This window comes from Pocillopora verrucosa, chromosome 5 (assembly GCF_036669915.1).
Source record: "Pocillopora verrucosa isolate sample1 chromosome 5, ASM3666991v2, whole genome shotgun sequence".
Taxonomy (NCBI): Eukaryota; Metazoa; Cnidaria; class Anthozoa; order Scleractinia; family Pocilloporidae; genus Pocillopora; species Pocillopora verrucosa.
Genome location: NC_089316.1, coordinates 2,466,865 through 2,493,511, shown reverse-complemented (window position 1 = coordinate 2,493,511; position 26,647 = coordinate 2,466,865). Strand labels below are relative to the sequence as shown.

Below are 26,647 nucleotides of genomic sequence, written 5' to 3'. Positions count from 1 at the left end.
TTACGCGAGGAACCGTTGACTTAATACGTTATAGGGAATAGTTTGGAAAACGAAATATGGTCGATTTACAACGCTAAATATTCCGAAATGTGAACATTTTACTCTAGTTGTGTGTCTGTTGCGGTTTCTGGTGATTTCTGCATCATATCAAACTCTTTCCCCAGCGCGACGAACATTTGTTTTTCTCGGTTCCAGTTGTACGCGACCACTAACCCCACGTAATACGTATGCTCTCCGTTGCGAATTTTCAAAATGGCGGACAGGCCAGAGAGGGAAATAAAAAAAGCAAAGCGATTTTTCAATGAATACGCAACATACACCCCCGTTAGAAAGGCGAATCCACGAAAGAAAGATACAAAACTGTATGATATTGAGATCAGGGAGGTTGACAAAATCAACAAGAGGTTGAAAATTCATTACGTTGGCTATAGTACATGCTTCGATGAATGGAGACCCTTCGGGGCCGATGGAGGATCAGGATATTTTCCGTTTGTTCGTAGCGAAAAGCTGTTCATTCCATCGGAAAGCTCTCTAGAGGATAGAAAAGAATCGTTCCATGGCCAACTTGCTCGTGAAATAAAGAAAAAGCTTTGGTCTGGACGGCGAGAGGACCCTGATATAAACATAGACCTTAATGTTGACCAAGATGTTTTCATGGAAGGTCTTGGGAGTGTTTTGCCCGGCGTTCTTCAAAGAGGGAAGATGGTTTACCAATTGGAGTCAAATAGGGTGCTTGATTCATATCTGGGGCTGAAGTGGGATGAACGAATTTTAAATCTAGCTGGAGATTTTGCCTATGTAATTCCAGGAACTATTAAGTATTGGCTGGGACAAAGAAGTCCAATCATTGAATACAAGCTCATCGGGGAACAATATGCTAGAACAGAAGTTGAAAACAGCAACTTTATTACATTTCAGTTTGTGAGAGGTGATGGTAACAGGAACAACTACCATGGCAACAGATGAAATAACAATCCATTGTTAAAACACTGTGTAGCATCTTGTCCAAAAACTTGAGATTCACAATCAAAAGTTCCAATATTATTTTACAGTTACATTATTTTACAGAGTCACCTGGCTTATGGCTGGAAGTGAGGTTGCTGGTGACCTTGTTTTGATACAAACCCCTTTGCTTTTCTTGTGTTAATACAGGCTAGTTAATTCATGGGCCAGGTTACTGAATAAACTGTAAAATGACCTATTTTGGCAAAGAAATTAAAGGTGATATTTAAGGGTACTAGAAGTATTAAATGTTTTGATCCTGAGTAACATTATGATCAAACTAAGGCAAGATCAGGTCAGGAAATCCTTCCTCAAAAACCAAATGACATATTTTATTACATAAAACTAACGAAACTTACTAAAACTAAACTAACTCTGGTTAATATTGAAGCTGGCATCTGTGAATCCATTTGCCACCTTCCTTCACAAGATGTGCACAGCAAATTGGAGCTGGACAATTTTTGCATGAAGATGTGCATGTCTTGATGTTGTGGCCTTTGTTTGAACAGTTCTTAACCCTTTCATAGCCTGCTGCCTCCAGGAACTGAATCCTGTTTTTCTTCAGAAACAGTTGTTTGAGGGCATCAACCCCTTTGTGATTTGTGGATCTGAAGAAATCTTTAGAAGCTCTATCATTGTATTTTTCCAAGCCTTGCTGTGTGTAATATGCTATGTTCTGATAAAGTGACAGGAACTCAGGAACATGACAACATAGTGCATGCATGTAGGGAGTGACATCTTTTGCTTGGTAAACTTTGAGAAAGTGCTCAAACCATGATTTGATATTTCTTTGCAGTTCAAGAATACCCTCTTCAGATGTAAAATCTAACTTCAAATCACCAATTATGTCCATAAATTTAGCCCAGATCACTTGTATGTCTTTGTTGTGACTGCAATGAGGGAGAAGCATAGGAATGTTTATATTCTGAAAGAGTTTCAACTTTTCTGGTCCAGTAAGATCTCTATATTCCAGCTTTTTTCTCTCTTTGTTGATTCTAAAATTAAAAGTGATTCCCATACTTGTGATATATTCTTCGTAACAGGCCATGTGTTTATATTTATCTCTTGGGAATCCATCAATAGCATCACTTCTTCTCAGCTCTCTTATGAACAAGTCAATCAAAACATCTGAAATCCTCAGAAAAAGATGTAATGTATCTATGATGACATGGTCCATAGGTATAAAATCAAATAATGGTTGTGCCTTACAGTTAAATTTCTTTTCAATGGAAAACCTTGCTATTTCGGCAACAGTTCTAGCACCAAATTTGGGGTCATTAATTGACCATGTTTTGCTTGTGTCCCACCGTTGCTCCCTGGGACACTTGCACCACACACAAGCATAATCCTCATTTGCCCTGCCTAAACCACATACCAGTGCTAAAAATTTCAAATCTCCACCTAAAAAGTATTCAATTTTATAGGTGCAATTATTTGCACTTATCTCCTTTAAGTTTGACATTTCCATTTGAAGGTCTGCTAGGCTGTCTCTCAGATTATGATATGTCTCTGTAGTTTTTATAACAGCAAGTACATAATTTCCCTTCTCAGCCATTGCCACATCCTTTTCATTGAGAATAGTAAATGTGAAGTTGACAACTGTAAGCCGCTTTCCAATATTTGTACCATCACCGCTAAGCTTGATCTTAATAGCTTCTCCATCATTAATTTCTCCATTCTTCTGAAGCCTAACAATGTGCTCTTGCAAACTTTCTGCAAATCCTAACTGAACACCTTCAGCATCTCCTGGTGTTGGTTAATGGAATATGTATTGGGGAGACCATTAGCCTTAATGGCAATTTCATGCCAGGCCTCATTTGAAATATTGAATTTATCTTTGAGGTAGAGCCACATATTTATGTTATCAATGTCATCATTATCAAGGGCCTTTGGGTCAGACTCTGTAAATGGTAGCTCTCCCTCTCCAACAAGATTGAAAGTTTCATATTGATTAGTCTCAGTGTTGAGGACTTCAATTTTGGTTGCAACAAAATTGTACAGCCCAAGAAAAGAGAGTGTAGTTTGGCACTCGTCCTTCAGTTGGTTTTTAATTCTCTTTTGATGGTGCTTAGAATAGTCATTAAACTTCTTCTTAGCAGGGCCTCTACCTTTTTTCCCATTTTTAATCACTTTTTTGGCCAATTGAATAAATTTTTTCTTGTAGAAGGCCCCTTTCTTCTCAGCTTTCTCGAGAGCTTCTCGGGCTTTTTCATCCACTCGCAATCGCTTTGCCTTCTCCTGTACCAACGATTCTTCTAATTTTCTTTTTTCTCCCCTTAACTGGCTGTTCTCATCTTTAAGCTGATGCACATCAACCTCGTTGTAATACACCTTAAATCGATACCGAGGGCCCGCTTCCAAATTGCTAAGAAGTGCAATTAATTGCCTTCCGCCACGATTACTAGCTTTCTTGACAGCTTTCTGAAGGCTGAATATTTTCTTTCTGAAGACTTCTGAAATGCGGCTATTGATTATTACACCTCGTATACCTGATTGCTCAAACACTTTGTTTACGATTGTTGAAAGGACCGACTCATGGTTTTCTCCGTCTTCGTCTTTACATTGTTTTGAAATAGTATAGATTAGTAAGCTGAAACGAAAAATTAATCGGGGAAGTTTACGAAAAATACAGCCAACAAGCTTAGAAAAGGCATTTATTTAGACTTCATACTGCGACAAACTTCACAAATCTTACTTGTTTATCTCGTAAGTAAACGATGGCAGATTAATTCCCGAAGCGCTCTCTGATTTTCCAGATCCCTCTCCTACTGCTTTCACGCTTACAAAACAGGAAAAAATCAAAAGGAGGAAGATACAGCTGTTTTGAAACGCCATTTGTTCGACACTTTACATATCAAAACAAAGGAAATTTGTTACTCTTTTTGATTCTGGCGGTACATTTTTAATTTGCGCCTGCGTAAAAGAGATATCGTTTGAGACCCTTCGCTTGGTTGTGTTTTGATCAAAAACGCCTTGTTAATTTCACGCAACCGCTCGGAGAAAAGGTAAAAATGACGGGGGGAAAACTTTACCTTCAAGTTAGAAAATTAGCGAAATAGAAAGCCAAAATATTATAGTTTAAAATTTCAGAGGTACATTGAGTGCTTTTTCCGTAGAGAATTCGCACGATGGTAAAATATTCGAAAATTACACTCGATTTGAGTGGGGCGTTGAACTGGGCGTGGTCGCTATATTCATGTTAAGACTATTTGTACCCCATGAGTTTGATATGAGACGGCTAGGAAATGTACAAATTTTTAAAACATACGTGTTTCGCTTTTGAGCTTTTTGCCATGAATGCGACCCCGGTTAGGCGGGTTACCCCACCTTGAGACGTTTACATAGCAAATTGTCACCCCGGCTGACAGGGTTACCCTACTTGGCAGACCGGGCAACCCGCCTAAGCGGGTCACCCCACCTATCATGTAAAAGTGATCAAGATGAAATAAGAAATTATATGAACAGGCGGGTTACCTTACCTAAGCGGGTTACCTCCCCTACCCGGGGTACCCCACCTCCATGTAAACAGGCCCTTATAAAGCTACGATTTTAAAAGTTTGTGGTGAGTAAAAATTGCGATATTCGTTAATTGATCAAAATCTTTCCAAAGAAGAGATTTAACGGCTTGGATTAAATTTACATAACGCTCGGCACAACTGAATCTCGAATAATTCTGAGAATCGAATTGGTCACTTGTATGCCGCAGTTTCTTAAGCTTATACTTTACAACGAAATAAATCTATCAGTAAGGTTTCAAGATTACTTTGGTCACGCTTGGGAATATTCTAGATTAATAATACAAACTGTGATTAAATGAGTAATTTAGTGTTAACAACTGAGTTGAAAACGTAAATTAGCCACCGTAAAGGGTAAAAAAGTTGACGTTTCGAGCGTTAGCCCTTCGTCAGAGCGATTGGAGGAATTGTGGGTTGTGTGTGGGTTTATATGCAGAAAGTGGAGCTACTCCATTGGTGGAAATATGGTGACAAGAAAACAGGAATAAATTAGTTGAGTGAAAAGCGGTCGTTGATTCCGTGGGGATTAAGGGTGCCGATTTGGAAGATAAATTTTTGTGCTAGTGTTTTACGGCTTTCCGAACTGTCTAGATGTAAGGAAACGCCGCAAACTGCCATATGCTGTTTAGAATGATTAGGAAGATTAAAGAGTCTAATTTCGCTAGACACTTTTTTACCCTTTACGGTGGCTAATTTACGTTTTCAACCCAGTTGTTAACACTAAACTACCTGCTATACTCTCCCATTGACGCAGCACCACTGTTTCTTTAGAAACTTACCCCTTTATTCATTTGTGATTAAACAAACCTGATTACATAAAGAAGTCCTCCTTGATAAAAACAAAATAATGTATTCAGCTCTTTTTTAGTAAAATCTATGGAAGAGATGTACTTACCTCAATGCAAAAGTCATTTAATATAATGTTCAGAGATTTCCCAATCCCAATGCACTTTGTAAAAATAGGATTCCAATGAATGTCCTATTCCCTATAGCTATCTAAGGCCTTGTCTGAGCTCATAATATATATATAATTTTTTTTTATTCAGATGTCATGGATCCACATACAAAATAGACAGGCTTCTTGTAAACAACCTCATTCAAGGCTAACAGAGAAAGCTGCAAGCCCAAGAAAAAAGACAAACAGCAGCTAAGTCTGCAGTTTAGGATAACTTCATTCTGATATATTGCTACAATTACAACAAGATTTAAATTCAAAAATCAATTTTATTTAACTGTAATTAACCCCTTCACTCCCAAGAGTGCTACGTAAGTCAAAATTGAGAAGAAATCACTTAATTTAGATGTGCAGAATCAACAAAAACAAACAGTAAAACATGAAAATGCTGCTTGACAGCTGACATTTGAATGTTCACAGACAAGAGCTTTATCCAAAGAAGTTACAACCACATAAAATCAAGTCAAAGCTTGACTCCTAGGGTTAAATACCATTTGTATCATCATCCAAATATAAATGATTCATTTTAAGACTATTTTTTTGACTGATAGTATTTATTGCAATAAATATAATTTACTAGTTTTCAATTTATTATATTGTATGAAAAAGAATTAACAAATTTTATTCACAATTTGTGTCAAACCAAATTTAATGATTGATAAGGACTATTTAACATATAATCGAAACTATTTTACATGTAAACCTGAGTTAAGCATGTAAATAAATTTAATTGAATACTTGAATTTTTAGTTTTTGTTTTGTGCTAGTTGCCTCAAATTTTGCTTAAAATTCCCAGTAATTCTCAAAAATTCCTAGAAATTCCTGGCAAGTTTTTAGATTTACAGCCTTTCAGGGAAGGTCATTGATGCTCTGTGTTGGAATACCTAGGAATTCCAAGTTCTGTTGGCTATTAACTAGGAATTTCTGGGAATTTCTAGGTTTTTAGAGCCAGAGTTGTTACAGTTGGAAATTCCTAGGAATCCCTAGGAATTCCCCATCTGAATTTACTATGAAAATTCACACCTCTTATTACTAGGAATTCCTAAGGAAAAAATACCTAGGAATTCCTAGGAATTCCAAAATCCATTTTCCAAGGGCACCTCTCATTCATTAACTCTACACCTCACTTTAATCCCCTTCACTGCACTGCTGGAGGCCTACTCCCCCCCCTTTCACATACTTTTTTACCCTTCACTTTACCCCTCAAAGCCCTACCCTAGTATTGTACCCAGACCTTTCTCAGCAAGGCAGTTGCACATTTTGGTAACAGTTACATGGTAGGATCTGGGTAGAAGATTAACCCCAGTCTTTATTTCCTACCCCCTCCTCTACCACTTGTTTGACAATTAATCTCTACTAGTAACCTCTCTTACTTCAATTCATCTGTGCAACTCTAACCTCCTCTCTTTCCTCTTTATTCATAACTGCAACTGCCTATAATTTTTCAACTACCTAACCACACCCCATTAACTCCCAAGATCTGATAGTTAATTCTCCCCTCTTGCTTCAACACACTTCCTTCTAAACTAGTAACAAGAATTTGGTGTTAGATCTAGTCAACTACAGGACAAGTTTGAATATTCTTCTTACTTGTATCCTGGATCATGTATGGATATCATGGGGAGAAGTTACAAGTTACTAAATTCTAGGAGTAAAAAGGATTAAAAGCATACTCAAATTTTCTTTCCCTGTTTATCTCAGCCCCTATCTTCTACATGATCAGCTTCTCAACTGCTCAAGAATATTGCTTCATTTGTGTGCATACAGTTTACTTAGTGGTAGGTTTATGAATATAAATGACTAATTGGCATTTTGCTACAAAGCTTTTAGAACTGATAAAAAAATTCAAAAGAGCGATAAAATACACAAGGAAAATAAAAACAAGACGAATAAATTCAAAATACAGGAAAAGAAGCAAGAAGTCTAATTCCCCATAAGGAATAAAATTGACATTTCGCACAAGAACAGTTACTTTGTCTTCTTTTCTTTCCTCAAAACTATATTTTTATCCTTAAGAGGAAAGCAGCGTGAGCCTGTTTATAAGCAGTCTGTTTTTGTGGTACTTCTCTCGGTTAAACGTCTCTCAAACGCGCTCTGGTGTTCGGCATATAACCCTGTTTATGGTTGCTATGGCGATACCCTTTGTTCCTTTGATTTTATGCAAACGACATCTTTATCGCACAAACATTCGTTGAATCAGACGGAAGAAGTTGATCATGCCTTTCGTTACATCTGCAGTACTTTTAGACAAAATTGCAGCACATTTAAACGCAACCTATAAATCGGAGTTACGCCAGTGACATACGGATAAGACAATGCCGGATTCTGAAAACCCTCGCTCGTACATACGGCCTGTGCCTTTGCCAATTCCATCACATCAGGGTTTGAAGATTACAGCTCGACATGCAAAGATTTACACTTGCGAAGTTCCAACTCGGAAAGAAGTTGCGAAAGAGAATTATGAAAGACGTCGGCACCAGATGAGCAAATGTGGTTATCGCTCGGTAATTTATAAGCCGTATCAACCAGTTGGGGAAGTATACTTGGATGACAAGAAGCTTATTTTGAGCGCATTGGGCCAAGAACAATCGGAACAAGATAATTTGGTGAGACAGCGATATTTTTAAACCATATAAAGAATCATTTGCTTTTTTAAAATATATATATATGTGTCCTAAAGACTTTCGCTTTCAACTACTCAGCGTTTTAAGAATATTTAGCGAAGTCTCTTGATTAATTTACCCACGCTAATAGCCGTCATATACTAAATTAGATGAACTGAAATGGCGTGAATAAAATTGTCCATATTTCTTTGCGTATATGCCATTCACCGAAGATTTTCCTCGATTTGAAAACATATCGCTACGTATTTGTTTGATAATCCAGATATACTCTTGAATAAAAGAGTTTTTGACTTCTAAAGAGTGCACAATTGGGTATTAAAAACATGATGTTATGGAGATTTAATTTGATTCAAATATTTAGTCTAACAAATATTGCGTCAAATGAGCTTATTTGCTTTTAAAAGTAAATGTTACAATAACGCAAGGACGTATTCACCACTTTTTCAAAGGGAAAGTTTAAAAATTTGAAAAAGATCTCAGGGCTCTGCATTAAAAGAGCCCGGTTTTAAAGACTAACACACAACCCACTGATGTTGCTTTCTGCATAATTAACTTTTGGTCGTGTTTTCGATTGCAAGTTAATTATTACTCTCTGATCTGTAAAACTTTAAAAAATGCCTGAGCTCTCGAGATTTCTCGATTGCAAATTCATTTCGCCTTCATCGATGGCTTCAACGACGAAGGCGAAACTTTAATTTGTTACATCCTTACACGCGCTGCTCTAACACGCGTTCTTAAAATAGCTCGATCGTCTATGACTTTACTTGAGTACAAAAGACAAATTAAGTTTTAACTTGAACCTGCCTTAGCGCATTCCCTCGACTTTTCTTGCATCACATTTTTCGACCTTTCAACGCTAATCAGTGTCGATAGAGTGTGAGTCAGAACTATATCACAACTCAATAAAATACGAAGTTACAAAATTTATAACTGCATAAATTATAAAATGTTGTGTTGTGCATTTATGATCAATGATTTTTTTTTCTCACGGGAAAGTGTCTGCTGAATAAAACCTTTGAATTTTTCAAGTGGGAATGGTAGAATTCTGAATTTTAAAACATCTATTCTTTTTCTTTGCTATGCTGATGATTATTTTTTATTCAAAGTGCAGGGTATTAATCATTAGATTCCATCCTGTAGGTTCAAGATGAATCATCATCATCATCAGGAGAGTCAGAATCTGAAGATGAAGAATCCATGAGACAATCTAAGGTACAGAAAATATTTTTCCTTTATGACATACCTGCTCAACAATGAACCTGATAATTTTATAATTTTATTTTGTAAACATTGTTGTAATTTAAGCAGGAAACACAACTTTAGTTCTGACTTTCATTCAAGTCGTCCTAACCTTAGTTTCTCTCACATACAACAGTTCTTTAAAGGACCATCCTCACATGGAGATCTCACTGGGGATTAGCTGTAATTCTCAAATTCAAACTGTGGAAAATTAATCAGGCAATCCAAAGATCAGCTTAGAAACTAGATCTGATCTTGCTAAAGTTGCTACTATAAATATGCAAGGCAAACATGTTCTCAAGGCCTGCATATTTCCAAATATTTTGTCATCTTAAGTTTATGTCTCCCCTCCCCGTCCCTTACTAGTACACTGTGTTGGTCTTATCTTGTGATTTTATCAACAGTGTTTCATCCATTTCCAGATCCCTAATTTATATATCAAATTCACGAGCCCTAGCCTTGCCAAGCTGGCCCTAGGCAGAGAAGATCAAAAGTTTGCCAGTGACAATTTGCGGTTGATTACCACTTTGTGTGTTTTTGATTAATTTTTTTTTAATTTGTTCTGTTTTATTTTAAAGGATCAACAACCTGTTGTACCTCAACCAACAAACTATAAACCCAAAGTTATAAATGACATCAGAGCACAGGTCCATAAAGGAAGGTGGGTAAATTATGAATTATTTACAAGAAATTTACTTGTAATTTTCATTTGCCATGAAAAAGGGCCTTTTTTTCTAGTATTCATGATCAATGGAAATTCTTGTTGAATTACCTTTTGCAATCCTGTAAATTCAATTTATTAATAAAATTTTTTTTACTGCACTAGCAATAGTCTAATAATCCAGTTATCATAATGTTACAATCTGATGGACTAATTTAATGATGCATAACTATTTTTCCATTCAACACTGTCAGGAAAATGATACATGCTGTTCGCCTTGGCTTTGGATTATACAAGCTTGTTCATGATGAACAAAACAGAAAGGTACGTAGTATTGTCAGATTTGTTATGATTTTTTGTTGCAAGTAGTAGCTAGTGTGATTGGCTCACGTCATGCACAGGCCAGTTTAATTAAGGGCTTGCTTGAATCTAGATCAAGAGGTCTGGGCTCTAATGAACCCTGGCAGGGGTCATGTATCAAAGGGAGAATTTGCAGTTGCCTAACAGTTACTGTGTTGGACTCTGAGTCAAGAGGTCTGGGTTTGGCACCTGGCTGGGTCAACATGTTGTGTTCTTGGGAAAAAACTGTGATACATTGTGTGATTCATCAAGTCACAGGTTTATTACAAACCAATGTAATGACCAGGGCCCAGTTGTTTGAAGGCTGATTAACACTAACCAATGGATAAAATTAAATCCAGGTCTCTTTTTTCCTTTGTTCAAAAGCAATGTGGGATAATTTTACCTATTCCTTGTGGGGAATTCAATCATCAAATTACTTACAAAAAGAATTCTTCTGAATTTCCTTTAAGCTTTCAGATCTGAAAACAAACTTCACACTAACCCTGGGTTATCTTAACCCAGCTTTGAATGACTCGGTCCTGGTCCCAGTTGGCTAAATGTTAGCTGAGTTGGTAGAACAACTGAGCTAAAATTCAGCTGAGCTGAATTTTTTATAGGCTTAGCTTACTTCTACTACTGCTTGATAGTGTTTATTATTTTGAAAATTGCTTTCATATTCATTGTTGACCTCATGCACACAGTGCCTCTTTTTGTTTAGGAGTATAAATGGGTACTGACAAACTATCATGAAAATTTGACAAAATGTTGGGGGAGGAGGGAAGGAGTGGGAAGGGGTTAATCTGCAGTGGACCAGCATATTCAATCCAGGATGAATATTAATTCAATATTAAATACTCCAAGTTGTTTCATGCTATAAAACTACCAGGAAAAACTTCAACTACAGAACTTAGCCATTAAAGGCTTGTGAGAATGAACCCTTTGGTGACATTTCCTTGGTTTTTAGCAAGCTGAGGCTGATAAAGAGAGGCAACAGAAAGAAGAGGCTGCCAGAAATCAGATGAAACCAGCATCAACTGACAGTGAAGAATCTGATGATGAACTAGACATTGAACTGAAAAGGTGTGTCTGTCAGACTACATCATAGAACTGTATAACATAACTTTTAAATTCACATGCTGCATTCTTAAGTTTATAATATGAAATGTTTTTCCTATATATACATCAAAATGAGAGATCAGGGTGGGGTCCAAATCAAAATGATAATGATCATGTTTTGTTTATTTACCAGCTATATGATCCCGCTACCAAACAGTCCAACCCGAGATTCTGAGGAAGGGTAGGTGTCTTAAGTTAAAAGCCTTGATTTTGATTGTACAATTAGGTTTTAATCAGGTTTTGCCTTATATGCCTCAGCATAAATCAGAACTTGTTATAAGGTTTGGTTTGCCTTTGGTCTACATTTATGTTCCATGATTCATTTGTTTCCTGGCAAATTTATGACACATGATGAATTGAGTAGAGATTATATTTTCAAATTAAAATGGGAATGATTCTGTTCCATGTTTAATGTACAGATTGGGAGATCTCCTAGATCCACAGCAAGCCCAACAGAGACCCAACAGTTCACACTCATCGGCCAGCAGTAAACGTTGGAAACGACTGAGTAAGTAGGATTTATCTCCTTTAAGTGATTTACAAGTGTATGTTGTAGCCATGTCTAGCATATCCTGTTTAACATGCAGTATCCTTATCAGTAATTCTTTTGGAAATTCACACACCCGTACCCCTTTCTTGAGAGAAGCATGACACGACATCCCAAAGACCATGCAGATACAAAAAAAAAAAGAATTTTTCAGCAAAATTATCCAACAAATTAACTAGATTATTAAAAAAAAAAAAAAGGAATGAATTCGCTAATTTTCACCTAATTTTTATCATGATAAGGTACAACTGTTAGTGCTGCGTTGTGGAGCCCACAGTCACCTCAGCCTCAGTTACAGGTCTCATCACCAAGCCCCTCCCAGTCAACAGCTGCAGATCAGCTTCAAATTGACAGGTAATTAATTGATAATGATAAAAGTGATGCAGGGAATCAGTTCGTATGAAATCTTATAGCAAGGGACTGTCTTTTGAGTAACGACAGCCATGAACTTCAGTCGAACAAAGTTTTGACTGGTAGGCTAAGCAAAAATTTTGGAAAGCAAAAATTTTTGAAAATCCATGTCACCAACGACTTTAAAAAAACAGCCGAAGATCTCCGGACGAATCCTGAAAATTGCCAAAGAAATTTCGGTGATTTCATAAGTTGGTCATAATTAGAGATGAGGGAGATTTTTTGGGGGGTGGGGGACATTGTGATTAACTCGTAGGGAACCATAACGGAACTCGAATAGGGCGTAAGTTCAAGGGAAGCCTATATTCATCGGCTCTTCAACAAGTCCAAATACTACAGAATTTATGGGATTTATGATATTGTGCAACATTACGCTCACATCACATATAATTACCTGCGCACGTGTGCTGTCATATTTTCGTCAAATCCGTTTCTGCCAAAACGTGGTTTGAATGTCTTTCCCTCGTAGATCATCAACTGCCGAGCAGCCAGGCACAGATCACGTGATGGACAGTCCACCGTCCAGCCCCACCCTCTCCCACAGGTTTTATCTCAAACCCCCCAAGTCAGCTGCCCACAGTACAATATCGAAAAGTAGCCGCAGATCCAAAAAGCTGAAAAGCCCCCGGCCTTACTCACCAGTTTATTCAAACATCAACTATACTGATGTCACAGACAGGTAAAATCTCTACAAGAATATATCTTTTTTTAATACGCGGGCTTTTGATTGAGTATAGCCTGCTCCACGCGTTCAGTTAGTGAAACAAAGCTCGATATTAAAAAAGGCGACAGTTACAAAAAAGGTGCAAACCTCCCTCGCTTTTTCTCTACGCCGCTTGTATCGTCCCATTTGTTATTTCGTTCCGTTTTACCAACTGAACTCTTGGGACAAGCTAGATTAAGTGTTGTAGGGCCAAAGTTGAAGTAAATCTTGAAATGATCATTAAGAATAGGAAAAGTGAAGTGCATGAAGATCCAGCGATGATTTTTGGTTTAAGCTCTGCCTTGAAGTTTTTCAAGATCTGAGCTGTGCCTGGACGTTTTGCTAGATCGCAAAATTTTTAGGCGTAGTATTCAAATCATTTTGCAAAGCACTAGATCGTCTTCTAACTGCTGTAAAAGTTCGATCGAATGCCGAATTTGAGCTCCCTTTATAAATGTAGTGTATGGATAGTTCTACTTGTGCCTCCCCAGTTACAGTATGTAATGCGTTTACCTTGAACCAACGTTTTTAACGTTTCTGCTGACTGCGTAATTGTGTCATTCTACAGAAAGAACGTCTTCCGTCAGCTCTGTGCGTTGAATTGGATCCTGGAAGGAATGTCTCAGGACCAACAGCCTCCTGTAATGCCCCCAATAACAAGTTGTTGGAAACTAAAGTAAGTCGGTAATCAACTGACATCTGCATTGCCTGTCTCTTTCCCCCCCCCTCGCCAACCCTTTTCGTACCCATTTCCCTTCACAAAATTTAATGAGAGTTGCTCGCTATTTAGGGATTTAAACGAAGACCCAAGAGCCATTCGAAGAAGAGTGGAAAAAGACAAGGCTACCGATAAAGATTGGGTAACGTTCAAGCAAAACCCAGCGCGATTCACTCAGGTAAACTAATGTGAGCTACTAATGTTAAGCCTTCAGACGGGATGATATTTTTTAAGTGTCCTTGTAAACTGCTAGATCAGCAATGTTGAAACCTTTCTTACTATTTATTTATGTTCTTTGTCACAGCGTGGAACTCGTAGAGGCACGAGACGCATCTCAATCCACCCAAATTTCATTCAACGGTTTTCAACGACAAACAATGGTGGCCAGTCCCCCACGCCTGGACCCACTTCCCTTCGTGTTCCAGCAGATGCTCGACCCAGGAGTGGAACGAGTAACACGGGAGAGACTATGGCGTCATCGCGGACGGAAATACAAACAGAGCATGCGTCTGTTGATCAGAGGGTTCCCCACAAAGAAGACAGTGGTAGCGAAACTCAAAGCAATGCGCCAAATATTGGTAAAATTTCGGTTACTTAGAAATATGGAAATATGTTGACCCAAAGCATTGAATTGTGGTGCGAGCGAATCTTAGACCTTATTATTGAGGTGTAGAACCGCCACAAAGTAAAAACTGATAACATGACAAAATCAAGAAGACTATTGTGCGGATATTAGCTCAGGTAACAAATTCTTCTTCCGATATCTGCTCTGAAATAAACCTGGCTGTATTCAGTGGACATGTCTATCAAGCGGCCGCGGGCGTAAGAATCAAGATTTTGTGGCACAAAGCCTGAATAAAGAAGACGGCCTCATGCTATATTTTAGTTTCAAGATATTTGTGCTTAAAAATGTTTTATTCTTTATTCATTTATTATTTTATTTATTTGTGTTTTGTTTTGTAGTTATCATATGATTATCTGTACTCTGCAATTTTCCCCATCTGACCACCTCTCTCTCCTTTCTCCACGGACGAAGGGCCCACGGTGAAATTTATAGATCCAAAGATAAGAGCCGTATCAGCCCCTCCTGGACCAGTGGGGGATCCGGCAGTCGCAGCAGAAGCATTACCAGTAACTATATCTAGCACCCCTCAGAACGGAACACAGTCAGGTACCGACAAAAAGGCGCCACCATCGAAGCTTCAAAAACAGAAATCGTTCACTGTAACTACAGTGTACACTCCACCGTCAAACCCCAGTAAAGCCATGCAGAAGCTACGGGCCAAGACAAGGGCTGCAAAGGCATTCAAGAGCACATTGTCGGTGAGTATTACAACTGGCGTTCGTACATTTACTTCTGAATACCAAAGTATCATTCTAACTTAGAAGACCGTTAAAGCAACGCCTCGCGAGGGTTTACCTTGCGCGTAGAAAACACTGGAGAGGAACAAACTTACATAAACATCTTCTCGTATTCTGCATATTGAATAATATCATCAATTGTGTTTTCGTTAGTGACTTGTTTGTAGAATTTCGATCTCGAGACAGCGCCATTAAAAGAGCGATACATCTCAAAATAACCATTGACAAGAGTGATATCTTTTTCGCCGCCATTCCACATTTCGAATACTCTCCAATTCGTTAATGCCGTGTAAATTGGCAGTGGGCAAACTGTAGAAACCAATTTGCAAGTGATAGACTGAGGAAGAAAAAGACAAATACCTTGCATTTTAATTTTTTATCATCTTTCTTATCTCCTTCTCCTCTATTCCCCGTTCTGGCCTGTCGCCCCTCTTCCTTCTTCTCCTCCTACTTGCCTCGGTTCCTTTTCAAATCACTATTATCGTCGTTATTACTAAAATCGTCATCGTCATTTTCAACTATGTCATCATTAACGTACATGAATCACCTGGACAGGTATAGTTTAGTCCAGTGGTCGAAGCGGGTACAACTGTGGTTGTTATCAGGTATCGGAGCTCAATAACAGAAAGATAAACCTTTGTTTCAGCAAAAGGAACTGGAAAAATTAACGTCGAAACCGGAGGAACAACAAACTTCCACCGATTCGCGTGTCAGGGCCTGGGTACAAGCTACAGGTGAGTGGACTGATAAAAAGACTATCATATATTATCGGACTGACTTCGATGAATTGTATTATGTCATCTGATTTTCATAAGCATTTGAGTTCATGTGAATCATTGGTAATTAACTGCTCCTAGCTTCTTGTTTTATCCGGAAGCTTGTTTATATTTCTTAAAATGTGTAATTGTCTGTGACTTAAATCTGCACTCGCTGTAGTGTGTTGTTAGTAATGTCAATGTGACCAATTAAATTGTGTGCATATCACAAGTTTTAAAGTGATCCCTACGACTTTTTATCTAACTTTTGGAACCGTTGAATTTTTCTCTTTCCAGGTGCAGTGAATAACAAGAGGTACGAAATTATATTTTCTTTTTACAACCGTCTTACCGGCTCATTTGCTAGTCAGACTCTGTGAATCTGTTAGTTTTTTTGTTTGTTTGTGTGTTTGCTTTTTTAAAAGCAAACCTTACATTTGCACATATCCTTAAACCGTTTGTTCGCATCGGAATCAATCATGAACGGTAGTTTCCATGCAGGTTCGGTTTTTAATTAACTGAAAGAAGACTTTGCATCCCTGGATTAAACATAATTTACTTCTCTCCAAGATTTGCAGCGGCAGCGATCGCAGCATTTGGAGCCATAAGCTTAGACCATCGCGTGGAAAAAGTCCCGATTGACTTGAAGACAAAATTCAACGAAGTAGCAGACGAGAAAGCGCTGGTGTTACACGATAACTTGGAAGTTAGGGACAGGTTAGTTGTTATTGTTGTTGTTTTTTTAACTATGGTGTTGTTGTTATTGTTGTTTATTTTGTCTTAGTGTAAGTAGACCATGTGCAGGCTCTCCACCCTTTGATAACCTCGACGGGGTGGGGTGAGAAGCTAGTGAATGAGGAGGAAATGTCTGCACCTTACCCCACTGCTCTTTGTATTGTCACTGAGATCCGGTTTTCTCGCGGGGCAGTGAGATGTCTTGGGTGCTCATCAATGGTGTAAGATGTAAGGTTCAGTATCAAGAGGTGGATGAAAGATAAGAGAAAAAGTTGTAGCGTTTAAGTTTAATTTAACCCAAAGTTTTTTTATTTAGGACTCGACTACAAGTATTGGAACGTAAACTGATGTGTCTGGAGACATTTAACAACATCTACAAAGCTCTGGATCAGATGAGAAGTGGCAGTGTATTACCCGACACAGAAACGAATGAAGAGATGCGACAGCGAGTCACTGAGGAATGTAAATGGTTTGTACATCAACTGTTTTCAACAACATTAATTTTTTTGTCCTTTGATCAAATCATCTGAATACTAACAGAAACTTAGTTTAGTTTTGAATTTTTAGAGTTGCACATGAAATATACTCTCTTGGAGCTAACCATCTTCATAAGTAATTGAATAGCTAGTTATATTACAGGTAAAATAAAGGAATACTTCTATGAGTGTCTGTAATAATGAAAACTATTACTCAAGCAAAAACAAGAATTTTTGTTGAAAGGAAGAACCCGTCACACATTACATTGCAACTACGGTCTCATCCTTTTACTACACCTCTCACTCACGAATTGTTCTCACTAATTTGGCCTTTTTACTTTGTGGTGCAATCGCCTGCCCAGTCATATCAGACTTTTAGTCTTGTTTCAGTAATTATAATCTGAGTTATACCTTAAGGCTACGTATGGTGGATTGCGCCTTTTAAATGAGTTTCTTAAACTCAGCACTGAAATAATCACGGTAGCCAATCAGAATAGAGGAAAATACGAAGGGGAGCCAATGAGAGTCCAAGCAAACGTATGTCGCTACCCTGAAGCGCGGGAAAACGTTGGTGGCTTAGCCTTGACCGGTTTTGGTGCACATATGATTGCTTTTGTTTTTTTTTTCTTTTAATTGTTTTGTGCTTGTGTTGAGAGGTATGGCGAGTTTGCATAAACACTAAAATCGTTATTATTGATTTATTGATATTAGGTACAAGGACTTACTAAGCAATTTACCTCAAGAGGTGAGGGCTGATCGCTGCTGTACACTGGTGTTAAACAAGATTGCTGGTTATGGCTCGGTAAGTGTTTTAAGATGGTGTCAGGTAACACCATAATGCTGCCGCAATGGCATTTCGTATTCTTCTTGTGTATAATTCCACGTATGATTGGCGAACACGTCTAAAAATGGCCGACCTTTACTTAATGGCCAAAGGGGTGAAAATTGTCGGGTATGTTAACCTTCCCTTTCTTTTGTCATTTTCTGGATTAAGGAGTAACCTTGTTTTAATAAAACAATTAAAAAGCAATTTTTTTTGCATCGGTTTCTCTTTACCCAATATCAGTGCGTTCTGACCGCGTAGATATTGGGTTCTCGTTGAGCGAGTTGTCTTGACTAAGATGTTATGATAAACAAAGATTTTTAGCATTAATCATAAGCGCGAGGCAACGTTGGATTCGGACCCGGACTAGACTCAATTTTATGGTCGACTACCCCGTCAATTTCGCTTAAGATATATTTTCGGGGAAACAAGCAATGTATTGTTCATAACGGCATATACTTTTTTTAAGCTTGAAGGTCGAAAGATAAGTGGTAGTCAATTCCTGAAGGTGCTATCGACGCTTCGAGTGTGGGAAATTTGTGCTCCTGATATAAATGCAGCTATAGAGGTAACTAAATCTTAACAATGTGGATATTTCTGAGTGAGGGGGGATCTTCTGACACGAAGAGAGTGTGTGATCTATTTTCATCTTGAATATTACTCAGTTTTAAGTTGTTTAATCTTTGAAATTAAAGTGTCTGAACTTTACTGTCATGTTGTTTAAGTTGGTATTGGGTCAATCAAAGTAAAGCTTTAATTCAGTTTCTTTCACACAATACTATTTTTATCTTCATCCCAGAATCTGATCCTAAAAATTCATCTTTATCAATCAGTACCTAGAATTACTTACTATTTTTGTTTCATTTTGATTTTGTCAGTTTGTCCGTGAGAAGGTCGTAGAGATGTCAGAACTGGAGTTCGAAGATTGGCTAAACGCTAAATTTCCTCAACCACAGAGACCTGTTTCTGCACCGCCCCCAAGAAGCAGTGGTTTTCGATATTAAGTAGGTCATTTGTTGGGATAAACTGAGAAGCTTAAGCCTGAAATACGGAGCGACTCTCCAAAGATGTTTCTTTTGTTTCAGTGAAGACGAGGATGGGGTATAGGCGTATTACCCAACTGCACGAGGTTTTGTTTCTGTTCTTGGTCCAAGTTCCGGATCAAAATAGAAAACTAATTAAAAGCGCAGTGATTTTAGAGTAACGTAGTGAATGTTTCTTTTTTAGGATATTTTAAGCGATTTTTATTGATATAAAAAGAACTTGTCAAGGGTAGTGAAATATCTCAACCTGGTGCAACTAGGGAAAAAATCTCAAAGGTGTGGAGTCCGATGGTTAGGTTGTACGTTGTATCATAGTTGACGCTAACAGTAGTTCAGTAGGTCATACTACTTCACACCAACTCAGGTCCGCGCCTGAAACATCCAGTCGGCTAACGCTCGAAACTATCTTGTTATAATCTTCTCTCCCCCTCTCCCCCCCTTTCCCCCCCCTCCCCGACGCAACACCACAGCTTCTTTAGAAACTTACCCCCTTTATTCAAGAAATTTGCCTGTAACTTTGATGTAACAACACAGTCGGAGTATTCAGAAATCAAGCTACAGGTAGTAATGCATAGACTCAGTTTTTTAACCAAAAATTGTTTATGATATTTAAGTTTGTTCCATCTTTTACTCATTTATAAAAATATAACTTTCTATAAGATACTGGTGAGTATTTCAAAGAGTAAATTTTTTAACACGTTTAAAGCATCGCTCTGTTTCTTACGTCTGGTATATTTATTTTTATAGACAGAAATTTTAGCGACTTGTTGCATATGTTTTTTTCTAAAATAAATCTTTTGTCACGAGCAGTTTATAAAATCAAAATTAATGTTGGATAAATACTTAGTATTTTGTATGTTCTTGCAAACTAAGTGGAATAAAATATAAAAATTTTTTTCTTAAGTATTTCTATTTGTTCAGTCGTCTTTTCGTTTGATCCCGGCGTTGAAGTGTTCTGTCGGGCCCAACCCCCTCCGCAACCGATCGTTCGGTTTTGTCACGCAACGCATAAGAGAGTGTATTGTGTTACAACAACTGCGATGAAGACTTGGTCGGGCGAGCAAGAAAAAAAACAGGAAGTCTAAGACCGCACATGACTACTGAAATAGCACAATTTTTATACCACTGAAAAGAACTGGAGGTTTTATAAAAACGCTAGAGGATAGTGTTGTAAAAGATTTATAATCACATGCAAAACAGAAAACCTATCGCATCCCATGTATTCACACAATTAAAAAATCCAAACGTGGACACTAGTCTCTAAAATCCACAATCGGACATTAGTGTCCAAAATCTAAAATGGGACACTTTTATCTAAATTCCAAGATCGGACAGTAGCTTCGAAAATCCAAAATAGGAATCAGACACTAGTATCCAAAATCCAGCATGGGACACTTGCATGTAGAATCCAAACTCGGACAGCAGTGTCAAAAATCCAAAATCGTACGTTAGTGTACAAAATAAAAAATCGTACGCTACTGGTTTCGCCTCCTATCATATCAGAGACAGTAGCCACAACAAGAACAAGGATGATAACAAAATTTGTCAGTAGCTATAACCCTGAAATCACAAAGGATGAGAACTCAATTGTTTGTCGAGTGCCGGAATGCCGAACAACTAAGATACTCCAAAAACCATAAATAAATTGCACCGGATAAGGGCGGGATATTATGCCCTGAACCTGGGATAAACGCCAGCAAGATGGGCTCTTTGACTGGTAAGCTCATTTGATCTCTAGCTGTCAAGAGGCTAATATTTTTTTACAGTAGTTTAGTGCAGTAGAAAAGGCAATCAAACTATTCTGAAGTGGCTCACTTAACTCAATCTTCATCGTCTGTAACATGCAAAAATTTTTTTTTTTATGATAAAGTCTGATAAGGCAAACGCCTGCCTTCCTTCAGTTAATCGAAGGTATGTCTGATCTTACCCTGCTCCTACAGGGAAATTTCGTAAACTTCCTGTGTGCGGACATAGAGAGAATTCTGTGGAGCTTGAGTTTCTCAAATTAACGGTAATTTGTTAACCAATTGTCATACAGAGAAACCCGTAAAATGATCTTAATCAATGCTTTGCCCAGACACGTTCAAAGAGGATCAAATTTTTTGGCAGATTTTCAATGACCTTCGAGTTCCTGTTTCACTGAATCGCAATAGACAGAAGAGGCAAGAAAATGGAGTCGAACTCAAAGTCCTCCAAAGCGTATCGCACTCGCGATCTTTTTCCTTCTGTGAAACCCTCTTATCTGTCTCTCAATTTAGTCTTTGTGTGCATAATCCTTCTGTTGAGGAACGAATCTACAAACTATCGTTTGTTAGCGTTGGAAAAACAGATAAAGGTTTTGTCAACGAAGCAGAGCTGTGCTGAGAGTGGCTCTTATGCAAATCGCAACGAAATGTCCGTCAAGCCGCAACTGGATCCTGATCAGATTTTTGCCAGGAGGATCAAGACTCCTGTTGCAAAGAAGCTTGATTATCCCTCAGGTAGAGAAATTTGCAAAACATTTGGTATAACTTTTATTTTGATGATCAGCAGGAGAAGTAGAAGTAAGAATCTAAATTGAATGTGTTCTTTGATAACGCTATATCCATTTTAATCTCTTGATTGTGCCAACTAGAGGAGAAGGTCAGTATCCAACGACGCTCAAAACTTGAAGTGTATTTTCGAAACTTTATATTTTCCATATGGCTGATGCAAACTTGCATGCAACCTTAATGAGAGAACGCAGTAGCGTAGTTGGGCAATCGAGCCATGAACTGTGTTATCATATAACTTGTCGCGTAACTTGAGCGCAACATACAGTCAACTGTTGTTGGTTTTCGTCTGCAAAATGCTTTAAATAGCTCAGCATGAGCATTGGCTTCACTTCATTTTCCTGTCAGCTCGAAAGTGTCAGCAGCTCTTCATCAGTAGCTACGACTTCAGGAGGAAAATGACATTTAAGTTACCTAGACCTAAGACCGATATGGTCAAGAAATCATGCTCATACAAGTCAATTACTCGGTGGAACGCTCTGGAAAATCAAATGAGATCAATTCAAGACGTTGACGCTTTTAAAAAGTCACTTAAGTGTATTTTTAAGCCACGTATGTTATAATGATGTACTATGTAGAATTTTTATTGTTGAAAATATGTAGAAATCTTACACTAGTCTTCTTATAATTAGTTAGGAATTTAGTTTTATTGGATTTAGTTAGGAATTTAGTTTTATTGTCCGTACACGACCACATCAGCTTTTGCTGAATTTTTTATCGTGTTTAAATAAATGCTGTTGTTGTTGTTGTTGTTGTTGTATCCACAGGACGTATAAACAGATATTACAAAGGTGCTTTCGTCGGCTTGAGGCCGAGGTCATCAATGTTTGCTTTGATTTATAAGTTGAAGTGTTCTTGACAGCTGTAGTCATGACTAAGTTTTAACCGATAAATCAAGTCGAACAGTGGCTGAGTTTATGAGGATCGAATTCATGCTATCTGTAGTTAGTTGGCAGCAAATAGACTGCGTAATATTTCCAAAATTAAATCATGATAATTCATTTATTTTCATTCAGTTAATCCACTGTTTATATCTATCTGTATTTGATTCCAAGGACTTCTTTCATTTCTGTTTTTGTCTTTTAGTTCACACATAATTCTATTGATTTTTTTGCAGTATCCCTCAGTAAGTCCTATTCAGAAATGTTACGCACAGTTACTAACTGTGCGTAACATTTGACAATATAGTAGCCTGGTGGACTCATCTGATTTTGTAATGATAATATTGTCATCTGCACGCTAAATCAAATATCAGTTCAATATAAATAGGAGGTAAATTCATTTCTTTAAGGTGAAAGCGGGCGGGACAAAATTACCAAGGCCACAAGGACTCGCAGGCATGTTTCAAATGTTATCACAATTGATGACGTACGCAATGAAATCGCCAAGCACCTTGAACAGCTCATTCCCACAAAGTATTGCAAGTCAACCGAAAAAGTCTGTCCAGCAGGCCCCCCCGGAAGCCCTGGCGTCCAAGGTGCGAAAGGGAAACGTGGCAGGAGGGGAACACAAGGGAAAAGAGGACTACAAGGTAATATGGGTCCACCAGGTAGGCATGGAAAACCGGGGATGACTGGACCTGTCGGACCAAAAGGAGTGAAAGGGGACCGGGGAGAGCAAGGCCCGAAAGGCATGCCAGGACCGCCCGGTAGACCCGGAGAGTCAATATCTGCCCCAAAAGTCACGACATCACCTGCTGAACAGACTCGAGATGAAGGAAGAAATGCAACGTTTTACTGCACAGTTTCTGGGAACCCACGTCCTCAAGTCGAATGGAGATTCAAGAGTGCGAAGCTTGTCTCTGGATCAGAACACTTGATTAAAGATGGGGAATTGACAATTAAACGTTTAAAGTACAGTGATGCCGGACAATACTATTGTGTCGCCACAAATGTCCTTGGATCACACGAAAGTTATGGAAATTTAAGTGTTCGAGGTGAGGACAAAATTCGCTGAAACTGATTAGAAGGCATTATTTTCATTTTACAATGGAATGGCTCTTATATTGTCATTTCCAAGCCAAAGCTGATTTGAACCACCCCATAGATACCTAAACCAACCACTGAGAATTTTGTCGAGATAAAATACCCTGCCATTACAACATTACGGCAATACGGCACAGTATACTTCCTGGATCAGTAGGGTCGTATTACAACAGGAAAGAACGTTAGTTAATTTTTCTCTTTCACTCATATTTCAATCATGCTCTGCTGGCTTGATACAGGTCTTCCTATTTTCACCGTTGTACCTCCATCTCTTGCAACACCAAAGGAGAGTTCTACCTTCCAACAAGCTTGTCAAGCTGAAGGGTTTCCACCTCCTACCATAAGTTGGCGCAGATCTGGGCTGTCTTTACCAACTGGAAAGACTGTCATAAGTAATGGAAGCCTCGTGATAAATAATATTTGCCCTGTTGACAGTGGATTGTATGAATGTGAGGCAACAAACAGTCTGGGTTCAAAGAAATCCTCCATGAACGTGGTAGTGCAGCAGCAACCGCCCAAAGATCTTGGAGGTTTTTGTTTATATGCTTACTTTAAGCATTACTCTCGGTGTTTAGGCATTCTTTGAATAATGGGAACGTTACCCTTGAAAACCCTTCGGAATTCCTTTAATACTAGACTAATGAGGAAAGAAAAGTAGCGCTGCGCGCTCGTTCGATTTTAAAATCACGCGTGTTATTTCAGACCTAATATTCATGAAAAAATTAGGCGCGTCTGATTGCCTGTAAACGAGTGCATTTTTTATGTTACACGAATGCAAAGTTGTAATACAAGTGCCAATTTTTATGTAATTTATCAACAAGAAGTAACATGTTTTCTATTGCAATTTGGTATAATAAGTATAGGTAATAACATGATTCCTAATGCGATTTGAAGTAAATAAGCGCGGATAAATTTTTCAAAGACAGCAAAATTGTACGAGCCCGTGGGGCAAGTGGAGTTTGTAGTCTTTAAAAAATTTACTCGTGCTTATTTTTAACACCAAATTGCAAGAGAAATCTTGTAAATAATGTAGATGAGAAAACATCACAGAAAGTCATGATAGATGAAATTTTGCAAGCGTGCGCGCGCTATTTGTAATTTGCACTCGTGTTACACGAGAATGCACTCGTTTTCAGCCAATCAGAAGTGCGTAATTGGTTCATGTACATTATTAGCACTTGTAAATCTTTCATTAACACCAACCTGCACTCGAAATCATGTTGTTACCTATTCAAATTGCACTCCACTTGGTTCAGTTACCATGTACGACCGGTGGATGTAATAGACTCGACCAATATTTTTTTTCATCTCTTCTTGTCAAAATGGTTATGAACCAACTATCTCTACATGAACACCTGAGCTGTTGGGTAGTTCAGAAGTAAAAAACCTACAATCATTTAGCGATCTATAGAATCATTCCTATCATTTTCGTTTAAAGCCATATCAACTTCTTTTTCAATAGATTACGACTGCTGGCGCAGCAGATCCGAAAGTCCAGGCAGAGGCTGGAACCACAGTCCTGGCAACATCGACGCAGTCGATTTCCAAACAAGTAGTGACGTCACACTGCTGGGATACCGTCTGTGGGGAGTGGACCGAGGTTCAACCACTTTCCAGGCTACCGTTCGATTATATCGTGGAAGCTCCTTGATCGAAGAAAAGACTGGATCCTACTACACCACATCCTCAGTAAAAACGTTTGAAGTTCGTTTTTCTCAGGGCATTTCTCTTCGTGCAGGTGTATTATACACAGCAACATCACAATTAACCACAAATGGTCATCAAACGCATGCTCATACAGATGGTATGCCGAGTATTTCATGTGCAGGTATCACTGTAACGTTTGCGAAATCATCCAAAGATAACAACGGATCAGATGTATCCAATGGCCAAATACCAGCGCTGATCTTAAGTTCCCCGGCCAGTCATTGCTAAAAGTAGCTTTCACAGTTTCCACTCACATTATTAATTTTGTTTATTTTTATTTAATCTGAGATGTTTCACACATTGCCGGTAGATCTCAATAACTTGTATAGAAAACGCTGGAGCAGGTCACCATACGTACATTTGTATCGTGAAAGTTCCTTGATCGCACAAAAGACTGGATCCCATTGGAACACATTCACAATGAAGACGGTTGAAGTTAACCTGCGGAGCAAGCGTTATTTTGGCGAGCGAGTGCTCAGTAATTTCTTAGCGAAAATCTTGTCTGCCATCTTTCATTTTAAAGGCAGCGGAAGGCAGGGAAGAGAAAGAAATTGGTACCCCCACTGCCTCTATCTCCGAATCAAATATGGCCGGTTGAATAAATGATTGCAAGCTTCGTAAGGTTAATTCACCCTTGTAAGACGTCGCACTGCAGGCTGGTTTGAAGTTCGTATTTCTCTAGGGACTTCTCTTCATGCAGGTGTTTTATACACTGCAACACCTAAGTTGATTACACATGGTTGTCAAACTTATCATCTTACCAATGGTTTATCGAGTACTTCATGTTCTGAGGTTAATGTTACCTTTAAAGACACGAACTCATCAAATATATCTCAAGGTCAAACACCAGTTATGATCCTTTTTCCCAGTAACTGCTAGGAGGGAATTTCATAGTTTCACTCACAAACCCATTTTGTATAATTTGATGAAACATTTTTACCCATTTCAATTCATTTTAGAATTTTTTTATAGTTAACACTGATGAAAAATATATATATATTTCTTAACACCAGCGCCAGCAAGTTAATTATTTTAGCATAAATTAACCCTGATGATGAAGAAGACAGTTGGTGACAGTAATATCGATAAGGAAACAAGTAATAAGAGATGCCGCTTTCATTGATGTCGTAGTCATATTTTAACCTTTCGGGATTCCCATGAGTGACCAAGACAGAACCTCTCCTTATAATATCAGTACAATATCAAGCAGACACGTGATGAGAAAATAGAGAGATATCAGTTTGGGGATCCAATGCCAAATTGTCCCAACCAACATCTTAAGAATAGTTTAGCAGACTGTAAAAAAAAAATTATTAGTGAGATATTGAGAGGGAGAAAGTTAACAGCGAGAAGACGGACTGTGTGAAACTAGGCCAATCAAATCAACGATACGGTAA

At 38.2% G+C, this 26,647-nt stretch overlaps 2 protein-coding genes and 1 pseudogene across 2 annotated transcripts; 2 read left to right on the top strand and 1 right to left on the bottom strand.

Moving 5' to 3' along the window:
- Positions 1-1,381: 1,381 nt before the first annotated feature.
- On the bottom strand, positions 1,382-5,429 carry LOC131770027 (uncharacterized; annotated as a pseudogene).
- A 2,216-nt stretch (positions 5,430-7,645) lies between these two features.
- Positions 7,646-19,891, top strand: LOC131768547 (uncharacterized). The gene is made up of 20 exons (XM_059084268.2): positions 7,646-8,078; positions 9,237-9,308; positions 9,914-9,996; positions 10,251-10,320; positions 11,303-11,418; positions 11,588-11,635; positions 11,874-11,962; positions 12,244-12,355; positions 12,882-13,091; positions 13,684-13,791; positions 13,906-14,011; positions 14,138-14,411; positions 14,870-15,156; positions 15,842-15,929; positions 16,248-16,266; positions 16,521-16,667; positions 17,002-17,154; positions 17,873-17,963; positions 18,454-18,552; positions 18,863-19,891. Exons 1-20 carry the CDS (start codon positions 7,788-7,790, stop codon positions 18,986-18,988), a joined length of 2,589 nt encoding a protein of 862 aa, XP_058940251.1. The 5' UTR covers positions 7,646-7,787; the 3' UTR covers positions 18,989-19,891.
- Positions 19,892-21,172: 1,281 nt separating this feature from the next.
- On the top strand, positions 21,173-26,257 carry LOC131768542 (uncharacterized). The gene is made up of 4 exons (XM_059084261.2): positions 21,173-21,507; positions 22,850-23,494; positions 23,783-24,073; positions 25,006-26,257. The coding sequence occupies exons 1-4, from the start codon at positions 21,198-21,200 to the stop codon at positions 25,476-25,478; spliced, it is 1,719 nt and encodes a 572-aa protein (XP_058940244.2). The 5' UTR covers positions 21,173-21,197; the 3' UTR covers positions 25,479-26,257.
- Positions 26,258-26,647: the final 390 nt, after the last annotated feature.

What these genes read in the sequence shown, in the direction of transcription:
- LOC131768542 (XM_059084261.2), top strand. Translation starts at nt 21,198, where the DNA reads ATGGAGTCGAACTCAAAGTCCTCCAAAGCGTATCGCACTCGCGATCTT. An exon ending in GAAGCTTGATTATCCCTCAG is followed by an intron (nt 21,508 to 22,849) that starts GTAGAGAAATTT and finishes CATTTCTTTAAG; the next exon opens with GTGAAAGCGGGCGGGACAAA. An exon ending in ACCGCCCAAAGATCTTGGAG is followed by an intron (nt 24,074 to 25,005) that starts GTTTTTGTTTAT and finishes CTTTTTCAATAG; the next exon opens with ATTACGACTGCTGGCGCAGC.
- LOC131768547 (XM_059084268.2), top strand. Translation starts at nt 7,788, where the DNA reads ATGCCGGATTCTGAAAACCCTCGCTCGTACATACGGCCTGTGCCTTTG. An exon ending in ATGATGAACAAAACAGAAAG is followed by an intron (nt 10,321 to 11,302) that starts GTACGTAGTATT and finishes CTTGGTTTTTAG; the next exon opens with CAAGCTGAGGCTGATAAAGA. An exon ending in ACCCGAGATTCTGAGGAAGG is followed by an intron (nt 11,636 to 11,873) that starts GTAGGTGTCTTA and finishes TTTAATGTACAG; the next exon opens with ATTGGGAGATCTCCTAGATC.